This window comes from Phalacrocorax carbo, chromosome 6 (assembly GCF_963921805.1).
Source record: "Phalacrocorax carbo chromosome 6, bPhaCar2.1, whole genome shotgun sequence".
NCBI lineage: Eukaryota > Metazoa > Chordata > Aves > Suliformes > Phalacrocoracidae > Phalacrocorax > Phalacrocorax carbo.
In genome coordinates, this window is record NC_087518.1 from 31,440,661 (window position 1) to 31,454,242 (window position 13,582).

The 13,582-nt window shown below is 46.9% G+C and overlaps 1 protein-coding gene across 1 annotated transcript in view; it reads right to left on the bottom strand.

Moving 5' to 3' along the window:
* Nucleotides 1–1,351: 1,351 nt before the first annotated feature.
* Nucleotides 1,352–13,582, bottom strand: part of TNR (tenascin R) — a 34,297-nt gene continuing 22,066 nt past the window's right edge. Inside the window, exons 18-22 of the mRNA XM_064454444.1 lie at nucleotides 10,528–10,679; nucleotides 9,483–9,579; nucleotides 8,494–8,655; nucleotides 6,735–6,898; nucleotides 1,352–6,283 (exon numbers count right to left, since the gene is read on the bottom strand). Coding sequence (XP_064310514.1) covers nucleotides 6,164–6,283; nucleotides 6,735–6,898; nucleotides 8,494–8,655; nucleotides 9,483–9,579; nucleotides 10,528–10,679 — 695 coding nt within the window. The 3' untranslated portion in view covers nucleotides 1,352–6,163. The remainder of the gene's footprint in view (nucleotides 6,284–6,734; nucleotides 6,899–8,493; nucleotides 8,656–9,482; nucleotides 9,580–10,527; nucleotides 10,680–13,582) is intronic.

A 13,582-nucleotide genomic window follows, 5' to 3' on the forward strand; every position in this document is an offset into this window, starting at 1 on the left:
TCTTTTCACTGTGCCATTGGCCGTGGCCAAGGTGGGGGAACCCCATGCTCACAACTTCCTTTTTTTTTAATCTCTTAAATTGGGGCAAGAAAGAGAAGTTGAGAAGCTGCCACAAAGCAAATTCCCCTGTTTTGTCTCTCTGAAATTAAATTTAGAAAATATTGAAGCAGTCTGGCAGAAAAACTTCTTTCGGGCTTTCTCATCCTGCCTGGCTACGTGTCAAACATGAAAACTTAAGGCAAGGAGGTCTAAATAAAGCCTGCGTGTGAAACGAGAGGAGACTTTCAAAATAATCTGAAATTCATACTTGTCCCAGAGATTTTTGCTAAATTAATGTTGGTTTTTGGTTGGGTTTTTGTTTGTTTGTTTTCCACTGGGAGCATGTTCTGCTGGAAATAGCCTTGCAATTTGGTTTCGGTGGGGTTTCCTTCATGCTGGGAACAGATTGCTGTCTAAATCAGGAGAATGGCTTTAGCTGAAGACTTCAGGGTCATTTTGCTCTGCTCCCGAGCATTTACACCACATCTTTGCTTTCTCTGGCTGTAAGCTGCAGAGCCAAGGGCCTCTCTAGCTCATGGGAGCAGCTAAATTTATTAACCAAACATCTTGCGCTGGGCTGAGGCCAAAGCACAGCTCCCTGCCTTACCAGGGTTAAGAGACCAGCTGCACCGACCCAACTTTGTGGTCACTTTATTATTATTTATTTTAACAGGATAAGTCGGGCAGGGGAGACTGTGGGAGCCTCTGGTCTGACCTGCTGCCCAAGGCAGCCCCAGGGTCAGATGAGGTTGCTCAGGGCTTTCTCCAGCCTGGTCTTGAACACCTCCAAGGATGGAGATGGCACCACCTCTTTGGGCAGCTTGCACCAATGGCATGTTTTGGGCAGCTCCCCCAAATTTCCTCCTTCTGTATTTTTTTTATCCCACTGGATGTTCTTTGTCTCTCATCTGCTCTGTTCCTCCTGGTTCGTGTTTCTTGGAGTGCTTTGCAAATGAGGAGTATGCCCTCTTCCAGCTGCTGCTGGGCTTGCTGGGGTGGCTGTCTCAGCTGCACAACACCTTGCAGCTCAGCTGCAAACTGCTGAGTGAAAAACCAAGCCTCCGTGGCCAACTGCTTCAGATGCAAAAGTATCTGAGCTCCAGTGGGGCACCCTTGCAGGAGGGTGAGAGCATGCAAATCCCTGCTAATGAGCCTCCTGTGCTCCTTCTCCCTTGGGATAAATGAGGATTAGGGACAGGGGATGAACGTCTCTGCTTGGTGTGAGGTTGGGGCTGTGATGTTGCTGGGCTTGGATGCACCAGGACCCTACTCCCACCCCACTCCTGGACAGGCACACAGCTCGCTCCTTCAGTATCTTTTATTAATGTATAGAAAATGCATTAAAAAAAGGAACTATACATAGCCTAAGAGCGGTCAGGACTAAAAATACTAGTTAACAATGGTTAACAAGCGTCAATCCCATTCTCCAAGCTACATTTTCATTACAGGGTGGGGAGGGTTGTTTAATATATTATTTATTTATATTATTTATTTTATTTATGCATTTATTTGCTTTTATCTTCCCCCTCATTTGGTTGCATTGGTTTGTGTTTGAGTTCATCAGAACCTGTCCAAGGGATTTTGTTGCCTCTGTTCTTCCTTCTTATTTATGGTTTTTAATTTTTTTAAAGTAATAATCACAATTCCAACATAACAGCTGTACACAGGGGGCTGCTTGTTTGTTTAGGTCTTCATGTCACCATCCTTCTGAGAAACCACTGACACCTGGAGAGCTGCAGGCTGGGTACTGAGGTGGGTCTGGGTATCAGCATCTCCCCTGGGAAGGGCCTTTACCTTCCCCTTACCCCAGACATCTCCCCTGGAAGGGGCAAGGAGCTGCCACCACCATCTGGACACCGTCAGGTTTAAGGAGGGAGGAAGGTGACCCTGGAGGGAACCGGTGGTCCCCAAGGGGCTTGATTTGGTTTGATGGCCATCCTGGGGTGCTTGGTTGGCAGAAACAGGGATGGGCTTCTTGCTTGTCCCTGGGACAAAGCCCTTCATTAGTGGGTGTAAGCATGAATTAAAGGGTATTTTTTGGGTGAGAGCTCTTTGCTAGCGGTGTCTGGTAAGGTCAAAGCTTGTGGGTGTTGCTGGGGGGCACAGGGCAGGGGGTGCATGGTCACCCCAGGTTGTGATGATGGGGACATGCCAGGAGAGCAGCTCTGCGTCTGGATGAAGGGCATGTGCTGGCATGGAGGCAATGCGCTGCATGGGTATTTTGGCTCCTGCTGTATTTCAGCAGGTCACTCTAAGCCTGTTGCAGGCACAGGGCACCCTGGCACAGGGACACCACTGCCTGACCCCTCCCCTGCAGCAATGCTGGGGACGAAGGCAGTGTGAGCTGTGCTGTCCACACCGCAACGCTTCCTCTCTGCTTCACCTGGGGTGAGAGTCACTTTAGGAAGGAGGTAAGAGGGTGTTTAGGCTGTTGCTATGCTTTGAGATGCCCACGGTAAAGTAATACGAAGATAAGGAGTAGAATCAAAGGCTTCTACCCAGCTTTTGTGTGGCTTTGACACTCTTCCAGCATCCTTCTGTCAAAACCCGGCTACCTTTGGGGAGGGCCTGGCCTCTCTCCTTCCCCAGATTATTAATCTGTAAATGCTGTCTTAAGGATCAGTTTACTAAAAGTAGCTTCTCCTTTCAGGCCTTTTTTCCCCTTCGTTTACACTGTAGTGCAACGCATGGTGGGAAGGTAGGCTTGGAGGTCTGGCAGAAATGGAAAGAGAGGAAAATCAAAACTGAGCAAGAGATGAGAAAGTCCCTTGATGTTTTCTTCCAGGATTTTGAGGTTAGAAAAACAGGTGGGTTTGAAAGGCTACAGGTGTCCTGGGCACCCATGGTGTTCTGCTGGGTGAAGGATCTGATGTGTTTCTTCCTGCTTCATGTTATGAGATTTGGCATCTTACAGTGGATTGTGTGGTTTTTGTAACAGCTTCAGGTTCATTTTGGCATCTGGGACAAGCCTGGGCCATACGAGCTGGATGGCAGAGGAGCCACTGAGCCCAGTGATGGTTCATGTGCTGGAGCCAAAGTCTCTCAAGATGAGCATTGTGCAGGATCCAGGGTGGGTTTCTGGGAATTTCAGGCTTGTTGCCAAGACTTCGTTCAGTCTCAGTGCTGTGCTGATGAGGGATAGGGCGAGACTTGCTCTGGTTGGAGAATGAATTCAGAAAAAGGGCTTGCCCAAAGAGTGATGGAGAGTAAAGAGAGGTTGTACTTAATCATCTGGCCATTCCATAGCATCAACATTAAGCACAAATTTGCTTGAAGCTGCTGGCAGGAGCTTTGCACACACACAAAAATTATCAGGCAACGATGAATAATGAATTTCTGGAAAATTTTATCTTGTATATGGACAGCGTGAACAAGGGACAATTGCCCAAAAGACTGGGTCGTTGCTGCTGATTGATTGTGTGCCTAGGCTTGGGTTAGCTTATCACCAAGTGAATAAAAACCACCATGTGTAGATGTCTTTAAGATATTTTAGCAACTGTGTTTCACCAGGATGATGGAAAGGCAACACCCTGGTACCATGTGTGAGATCAAGGACCAGCATTAGTACATAATGGCAGCAGAAGGTCAGATATTATCTCCAAGGTTGTCCTTCAGACTTGATGATGGAGTTGTGTCAACCAGGTCCTCTTATCCTGGTTACTGGACTTATAAAAGGGATGATAGACATGAGGAGGGAGGGAGAGATATACAGCAGTAAATCTAGTTAGAGAATAATCAGCCTTTTTGAGGATCTTCTTTTTAACTTCCTGGAAAAGCTTGGCATGTTTTGATTTTTCTGTTTGACTTGTACTTTTGAAAAGAGAGTTCTTGCCTTCCACTTGGTTGTGAGTGATGAGCTCCTGTGTTTCCACTGATGTCTCATCCTTTCACGTGGGTAGATAAGCAAACAGTACCATCCAAGACAGGTGAGGAATGCCATCCACTGTCAGTCTCTGATCCTCACTTTAACCACTGCACTGGGGTGCTTTTCTTAGGACACTTCTTGTCTATAAACTCTTGGTGATGTTGGGAAAAATATTACTCTGCTGGTCTACTAGGAGGCTTCTTGGGTTTTAATCAAGTCTATCTGCTGTTTCTTGTCAGCTTTTGGGACCTAAAACAGGGCAGGCCACTCAGGAGGCATGACATGCTGCCATCTGTGACACGGGCCATGTCCCGCGAGATCCCATCACCTGCAGTCTCCCTGATGGACCCGTTCCTCAACTAGTTGACCTGTTGCCTGATTTGATGCTGATGGGAAGAAAGAAGAGAAGCCTCATTTACAAGTAAGATGTTGCTGAGCTGCAGCATTCTTACTGCAGGTCAGACTCCAGCTTGTAAGCTGACCACTTGAAGGGCTGGACCTGTATCTAGTCCTGACCTTGGGGTTAGCTATGATTTTACGTGCCAGTATGTGGCATGGACAAGGAGGCTGCGTTTCCTGCTTAATGCCCTTCTTCAGCTCTGCAGCAGTGATGAGTAATGTCAGAAAATCCAGAAGTGTGACCATGAAAGAAACACTGGCCTGAATTATAAGCTACTGCAAAGATGCCTTTATGTTGCCATCTGGAAGATGTTTCTTGAGACAAAGCAGCTTCAGTGTGATAAAATCAAACAGCAGTGTTTAGCATTTGTAATGCACCCTTGGCTGTGAACCCAGCGATAAGCTGCATTGTCCTTGGATGTGGCGATGAGTCCCTTCTCTGAGACCAGGCCAGTGACAATGGTCAGCATTGATCAGAGCCCTCAGCAGAGGAGTGACTTCAGCACGGTTGTCGTTTGGGCTGCATGGAGATGGTGTCAGTGACAAGAGAGTGCAGCCAGAGCTATCCAAAGGCTCCGTCAACCTTAAGATGGGAGAATTTAAGGATGGGAAGATTGAGCTCATCTATTCGAGGGGAAACAGTTGATTTCCCACTAGGGAGATGGTGATACCAAGGCACTGAGATTTGTGTCCCTTTTGTGATGGTAGCAAAGAGAGATGTAGGCGAAGGAAGGGGTGGGCATTTCTCAGCTTGCACTTGTCGTCTCTTGGCTGTGTCATCATCATTCCCTGTGTGTGCAGAGTTCCTTAAACAAAAGCACCTGGCGTCTGCCAGCTGCTGGCTTCAGGCTGGGCTGCGCTTGTGTGATAGCTCTTTTGGTTGCTGGTTCTTCTCTGAGACTCTTTGGTTTGGGACCAATGACCTCAGTGAGAGACAGTGCAGTGGCATACAGAAATAACAGGGGAAACAGGCTTTAGAGTTCAAGACCACAAGTAGTTATTTTTCTCCCAAGTCCTGTAATTTGACTCCTTTCTTCTCCGTGAAGCTCAGCATAACACAGGCAGATGTCATGCACCTGGAGTGGGATGAGTTCAGCTCAGAGGAGTGGATGATGCAGGTTAGGGCTGACGGAGCAGCTCTTGTTCCCCTATACATCATGTACATGAGGATGGCTTTGGCTGTGGTGGGGCCAACATGTGAGCTGTGGGCTCTCTAGAGTTTGTCTACATATGCAGAAATTTGCCAAGCCCTCCTGGTGTGAAAACTGGGATTGGGTTGAGCCTTGCATTTGCTCATCCTTGCTTTGTCTCCATGTATACAGTGCCTGTGCATAGGGGAGGGATGACCAGGCCAGAAGGAGAGATGGGCCTATGCCTGCTGGAAGAATTGGTGTCTACAGGATGGCATGAAGCTTGGAACCTCCCTGCCAGGAGGCAGGGAGAAGATGGGTGTCCTTGGCTGTGACTGGGGTGGAAATGGCTGCACCAAGGTCCCTGTGGGGAAGGTTTCTGCCATGAGCCCTGTGGCAAACATTTCTAACAGGGTTTTCTGGGGATTTCTAAGTCTTTTAAAAAAATATCAAAAATCTGTCTTTTTCTCTCTCTCTCTTCTTGTGTTAAGGGCCAGAGTTTTGGGGTAGGGAGACTGGAAATTTGGTATTTCTCTGGGACAGGTGCAAAGCAGTGAGGTCTTTCCTTTCCCACAGCCTTTGCTTGTGCTGTGGTTCCCTCCAGCATTTGTGAGGGGCAGGCTGCTATCTCAAATGAGTAGTAATTTTTTTTTTCCCTTTTCATATTATAAAGTACAAACAAATGACAGAAGAGGTCAGGTGGTGGGCGGCAGGAGGGAGTTCAGGTGGCTCAGAGCTGCAGGGACCGTCTCTTCCTCCCAGAGATGTTACGGTGGTTGTATGGTCGCATCTTCATTTCCACAAAGGGGATGGAGAACTCGTGGCCTTTCCAATGGTACCAGTTAATCCCCTGGCAGGAGGGAGGGAAAGGCACAGGGTAAAGAAAGACCCTAATGAGAGACTAGAGTGGGAGAGGAAGGAATCAAGGTTGACCACCATAGAGAAGCCAGAAGAAAGGTCCTGCTACATTGGGAGCAAGAAACTTTTCTGCTGCTCTGGCTTGCTGGGTTTTTCCCACTGCTCAAAGGCTCCTGATCAAATCTTATGTATGTATTTTTTAAAATGTAACTTAACAAGGTGCCAAGGTAAATGATCATGGCAGCCAGTGTGAGGCACAAAGCACCCACCTAAATGACTTGAAAGTGGTTCCTTTTGCTCCAGCTTGTGTTGGGTCACCCCAGCTGTGCTCCTAACCCTGGTGCACTGACCATGCATCCCCAGACCTAGTTTGGGCTTGCTGGTGTGCTTGGTCATGCTCCTGGAAGAAATGCTGAAGGCTTTCAGCCCAGCTCTGCCCTTACCTGACTGTGCCGGGACTCTCCGTACTTGCCATTGAGGTTGGTGCGGTGGCAATTCTTATACCACCAGGCCCCTTTGTAGGACATGGCGCAGTTGGTCACAGCAACATCATTGTCCCTGTCCTTGGTGGAGAAGGGGCGGCCCTGGTGATAGGTGAGGGAGTCCCCTGTGGAAAGAGGTGCCTTTAGGGGTGAAGGAGCCCGAGTCATCTGGTCTTTTCATAAGGAAATTAAGATATTCTGGCACATGTGGTAGCCTGTCAATCAACAGCTCAAGCAGCTGAAAGTCTGGGAATAACGTTAACTGGAATTGCTCACAACTGGTTCATATGAGGGCCTCTGCTGTCAGTTTAGGATCAGTACAGACCACAGCAAATCTTAGAGGCTGCTTGGGTTTGGTAGATAAAATGCTGTACGGGGTTTGGTTTTGAATGTCAATGTTTCAGAAATTAATTAAGTCCTAGGTATGAGTATCCCTGATCTCCTGAAGCCCTGATCTGCTATGTAACTTCAGGATACTTTCAGTCTCCTTCCCTCCTGTTAGCCAAAGGGAATTTTTTTCTCCCAGAGGAGACCAAGCATTTGCCTCTTGAACCAAGATGCTTGGCTTTTTTTTCTCCCTTTGGATAGGGGGACTTTTGGAAGGTGCATGTTGTCTTAGTTCACCAACCTTATATTCGCTCCTTACTAAGGAGCAAGAGAGCTGTTTTTGGGTGAAAGAAGAGCCAAAGTAAAATATGGTCATTATTATAACTGAGTGATGCACTTGCAGGAGACGTTCTTAATAAGCTCTTTGGTGGTATCTAAGAAAATATGAAGTGGACCCATGCTAGCTGTGTGCAGTCCAGCCATTAAGAGGCTTGCTAGAAAACCTCTCAGCAATGGCAAGTCTTGGCTCTCTTTGCTTAAGGTGGAGCAGAAGCTCCTTGGTTAGGTGTCTAGAAGAAGAGCTTGCATGGGGAAGGGGAGGGATTAATGTCTGCAGCACTGTTACTGGCATTTTTGGCAATAGGTTGGGTGTCCCATGCCCTGGGACTTAAGGTCAGAGCAAGTACTGTGCTGCATGCAACCAAGAGCCCTGTCTCTTCTCTTCCAGTGGCAACTACCAGATATTGTATAGGAAAATTCCTGCGTCTTAGATATGGTGTGGGGTTCCTCACTAAGTACATGGCAGTGAAGTTTCTTCTGGATCATGAAGGCTTGCACTGGTCATGCCCATTCCAGCTAAAGGTGCTGCAGCTGTACCTCTCTCCCCCTCTTGGGGAAGAGAACTCCATGCCCTCCCGGCATCACCCTTCACCCACCATTTTCTCGTGGGCAAAGCCTAGTGCTGCTATATCAATTGACCAAATAGGTGTGACAGGACCCTTGCAAAACCAAACAATGTTTGGTCTCTTTGGTGAGGAAACAATGCAGAGGATTTCAGATTTTGCCACTGCTGTGGGAGAGCAATAAATACACTCTCCAGCATGACATCAATAGCGAGCTGCAGTGATTGCCAAGTGAGATGATACCTCTGATGATTGACCCGGTTATTTGAACAGCAATGCCTCCGATATTTAATATTTAATCCCCAATGGAAAATCCCCTCTGTGCTCAGTGGGATTTATCAGCCTGGTTTTCGTGACGGACTGCAGGAAGGCAGAAAGGGTTTGTGTTTTGCTGCTCCAGACAAGTAAGCTTTGATGTTGGGATTTCCTTCACAGTTTCAGACCCACCGGTCCCAGGATTCCCCTACTACATGCTAGCACTGAGGTTGTACCTGAAGTGCCATTGTAGTCCCCAATTCGCAGCTTATACAGGCTGCGGGAGTCGCTGATGGAGAACTTGTCATAGTAGGCATATGCTGCTTCCTGGCCGTCCCTCATGTCTATTCGCAACTCATAGCGCCCCTGGGAAGTGATCTTGTGGATGTTGTCCAAGCCTGGCAAGTCAAGCAGCAAGATACCCAGTGAGACCCAGTGCCTGGATGCATTCTGTGCGCAAACAACAAAAGCTCTAGGCAAATAAAATGTCCATAGGAAATGAGAGCGAGGAGAGGAACCAGAGAACAACAGCACTTTTGGTTAAGTCTTTGTCTTTCCTGGCACTAGTGGGGTCTGAACTCTCTGTCCCCACTTAGCTTCACTTCCCTGTGGCTGTGAGAGGTGGGTTCAAGCCCCAGGTTCAGCTTTTCCATGCTGCTGAAGCTAGGGATGATCAGCTGTGGAGCCCGGGTGCTTCTTGCATTGCACACCCATCTTTTGAGCTGTTAAGCTCCCATACAAGCCAGAGCGTGTTTACACTGCAGACCTGGTGTTGGCTCATGTTCACATTTTGGGGGAGCATGCTCCATTTCAGAGCCATGAGGTGTCTTTTGCTTACCCCTTTCCTACTTTCTTTGGGCAACTGGCTTGCTGGCCAAGGCCAGGTGAGGTCCATGAGTTGTAGATGACACCAATGCGACCTGCAGTCATCCAAAGGAGGATGACGGGTTTTGGTCCATGAAGACCCCCAGCGTACCCCCTTCTCTCCTAGGAGGAGCAAATTAGGGAGCTGCTGGCCTTCATGATGTACTTTTATGTAGTGTGCCCATAAGTGACATTCTAACATGCAGGGCAGGGGACGAACAACGGAAGAAAAGATGTCTGCGGGAGAGTGTAGAGGATTGGGGTGAGAGGCGAGGAGCCAACAGCTGGCATGGGTGAGCAACCGGTGCACATGGATCTCAGGTTTGATGCATTAATGAAAGAAAATTGGTGAAGGTCTTACCCAGCCAAAACTCATCCTCCAAGTTTCCAAAACCCACCCGGTAGTCTGCCCATTTCCGGAAGAAATCAGTCAGCCCGTTCTGCCGCCTCTGGAAGACCTGCGGTGAGGGAAGACCACGAGAAAAACCAGTGTGAAGGAAAAGATGGACAGCCTTGCTGGGCTTTGGGGCACATGAAATAAAGACACTACTTTGTCTTTCCACCATGTCTTTTGGGAGAGAAAATTGCAAAATCCATCTGGTTAATGTTAATTGCAGCTCTGTTCAGAAGGAGAAACTGAAGAGATGTTAGGTGATGTCCAAGGCAAATCAATGTCATAATAGGAAGGATTCAGCCTTCAAGCTTTCTGCTCTACCTGACACCAGGTGCCTCTGGTTTTCTAGCATGGCATTCTGCTTTTGGCTGGCTCTTTCTGTGATATCCAAGGGGATGCTTTGAGGCAGAGTGAGATGGAGGGAAATTTCCTGGCTAAAATAACATCTGTGCTAGAAAGCAGCATTTGAGGAAGCCCGTTTTTTTGTTTCAGCTATACATCTAGTGGAGTTTTGTGTAATGCCTGTAAGTAAACGTCTGACATGCATAAAATCATAGCACCAGAGCATTATTTACTTAAGCTGTCAGTCCATACCCATCAGGACAAGCAATGTTTGTGCAATTCAAAAGCCAAACAGGCATTTGCCTCTAAAATGCTCCTGTGTGGACTCAATCAGGGTGATGCCTGACACCCTCCTACTGCAGGCAGTGTGAATCATTCCCTATGAAAGCTATTGGCCATTAATTTCATTTCTAGAACAATAAATCAGCTTCACTTTCAGATTTTGCTTTCCAGAAGCATTGCAAACATGTCAAATAAATCAAAGGGTATTTCTTCAAGTGTAACTATTATTACTGAAGCGTGGGCCATTCCCTATGGCGTGGGAAATGAAGCATGTGATATTAAGCCTGCTGTTGTTCCTGCACAGTGTGGTGCTTGGCTTTGCTGGTAGGATGGGGCTTGGTTACTTTCTGATGGGGACAATGCATAGGACAACTGCACAGCTACTCACAATCCATCCGCCTCCGTCAGTGGTCATGTCACAGTACACCTGCACTCGCTGGCTGAGGTCCCCATTGATGGAGATGGTGTAGATGCCGCTCAGCGTGTCTCCATTCATCAGGTGCTGGGCACAGTCCTGAGGGTTAGCAAAGACACGGCCGCCTGTGAAATTAAAGAGAAAATAAGCAAAGTTTAAGCAGAGCGATACCCTTTCCACATGCCTTGGGCCCCACTAGTTATGTTCCAGAAAAGGTCTAACTTGGCTTCTGTGGCCCAAATTATTCTGTGAGGTGGTGGGACTTTGCATCTGCCAACAACATCAGAGGATTTAATGGAAAAAAAAGTGTGTATATATCAATCAATCTCCCATAGGTCCTATATTGGAAAGGTGCATCGCTATGAATGATGAGGGATGTCACTTCTTGGATCATGTTTCTGCACCGTGTCTGAAACCATGGGGTTTAAGCTGTCACCAGCATATTTAGACAGCTGTGAAAATACCAAAAGCTGTTCTCCTCTCAGGATTGCCAGCTCCAAACACGTTTTATGATTTTACTGATTCTGGCGGGACTCTCCTGGTCCATGCCCTGAGAAATGATGGTGGACTTCTGCTGGGCTGATTGTCATTTGCAAACTGAGCAGGAATTGGGCCGTGTGAGATGCTAGAGGTGGGCAGCATGGGCTGTGTGGCTGTGCTGCAGGTATCCTCTAATGAAAAAAAGTCTCATTTGGGGGTCAGAGTTTAAGAGAGTCTGAACTATGAGACCCCAGCATACTGGGATGTCAACTCTGGGTTCAAATTTTTTTCTCATTTAATGCAAAAGGGGGAAATCACCTTTTTCTTTGCTGTTGGTGTATATGGATGATGAAGTAAATGAGTGCAGAGCTGGCAATGTGGATGTGGCTTTTGAGGGTGTCTTGGTTACTTACTGAGAAGGTGGGTATAAAGGTCATGCTGTGTGCATCCATCACAACTTCATGATACCCCATAGGACCAGGGTACAGACCCTTATCTGTTATTTCCCTCTTGGGCATATTCTCCCCACCCTTGTGACCTGAAGACTGGGAGGTCCTCACTTTGTCTAAATGATGAAGTTCCCCTATTTTTCCCACCTCCGTGATCTGTAGCGCAAAGTCTGGTGAGACAGTGTTTGCATTTTATAGTATCCAACAATGAAACTGCTTCAAAGACAACCACTTCAGGCTCCCCTGAGCTCTGCGGAGATTACTTGTTTCTTAATTTATATTCATATCTTTAAGAGCCAAGGAGACCTTGAAAGGCATTTCAAACCACTATAAATTATAAATACTGTATCTGTTTCTTCCTTTTGTCCCATCTGTATACAATTCCCCAAGAACCTTATGCAAACATGAAACAAAGAGGCCAAGCTATTAATATGTCAGAGGGAATGGAAGAACCCCGGGATGTGTACTGTTAGCAGAAGGAAGCAAAACAATTTAAATTAAGAATGGGGTTTTTTTCTTTTCTTTTTTTTTGTTGTGTCCTTAAAGACAAGTCCTTGTTCTCTGCAAAGTGGCCTGATATCCTGCCAGAGTGAACTGAATCCCAGACCCCAATTCTTTGCTGAGGGATGCTACCCATGTATTGCATTGCCTTGATGTTTGTTCCTGGCTGTTTCAGTCTCATTGATATATGGGATAAGTGGGGGGAAACTGGTTTCTTGTTGATGTCTATCCTCACCTTAAAAGCAAATTAAACTTGTGTTCGGATGCTGCATTATCTGGCCATGGTGTCTCTAATACTGCTGAGGTCCAACATTTGTGTTTAATTGAAGCAGTGCTCTCTTTACTGGACATGAGTGGGCTTCTGCTGCTTTAGTCCAGCTGAGAAGCCAGCCCTGTGCAGTTTCGTCCCTGACTCCCAAAACAGCCTCAAAGAATACACATATTTTCCCATCACCTGCCTGAATTGCACTGGCTTTATGTGCCTGCATAAAAGGCAAGAATAATGGGAAAGGCTGATCCATAGATGCATTAGAGAAGAGTCTTTTCTTTTTTCATTGACATAAATAGTTTCTATTATCTCTCAAAAGCAGGTAGAGGGACTTTTGCATGTAACCGGGATGAGGAAGTGTATCCACAGCGGATTCAAAGAAAACTCTCCTAATCGAACTGGCAGTGCAGATGGGAGGAGTTTCAGTGGATGTCATCTTCAGGCTTCTTAGTGCTTTTGAAGCCCAGGAGGAAAATAGTTGGATTCAGCCCTGAACAAAATGCACTCTGACTCTTAATTGCCCTGGCCTAGCAAGGCTTTTCAAAGAGAGGGAGGGACTATATGCTTTGCATGGTTTCTAATGTGAACGGTTGCAAAGGGTGGGAGCAATGATGACATTTTCATGCAAGCTTCATTCTTGCAGGTGCAAGCTCTCTGTCTGTGAAGCTTATGGTGGCTGTGGATGCCCACCATTTGATTCAGAAAGGAGACCATTCCCGTTGCCTTAATGAATCATGACTTTTCTAGAGGGGGAGGAATAATGAAACTAGATAAAATCAGTGGGACCAGTCCTGCAGGCATGCTGGCTTTGATATGAAACATTCAAGGTCAGGTTGGATGGGGCTCTGAGCAACCTGATCTAGTTGAAGATGTCCCTGCTTGTTGCAGGAGGGTTGGACTAGATGGCCTTTAAAGGTCCCTTCCAACCCAAGCCATTCTATGATGTTTATAAGAGATCAGACCATGTCTACAGTGTGGAAAGACCAGCTGGGTGTCCCCTCACTCACTACAAGAACATATCTGTTGATAATGTGTTGTTGACTTTTGTTGTTTTTTTTCCCTCTATTTATGCATTTGAAGAGGGGCAAGGGCAAGGCAGAGGGCCTGATAGATGGTTCCTCATCTGAAGCTCAAATCCCCTTGCCCTGGGCTGGACCTTGTGTTTGTATTATAGGTCCTTCAGCCATTAAATTTTTGTAGCACTGTGGGTTGTGGCTATTAATATACCTCTCTGTGGATTGTGGTGAAATGCTGCCTGAGGGAAAGCCCATAAAATCAGTCCATGTATACCAGCATGGTATGTGGACTAAGCCTTGTCTGGCCAAGTGGA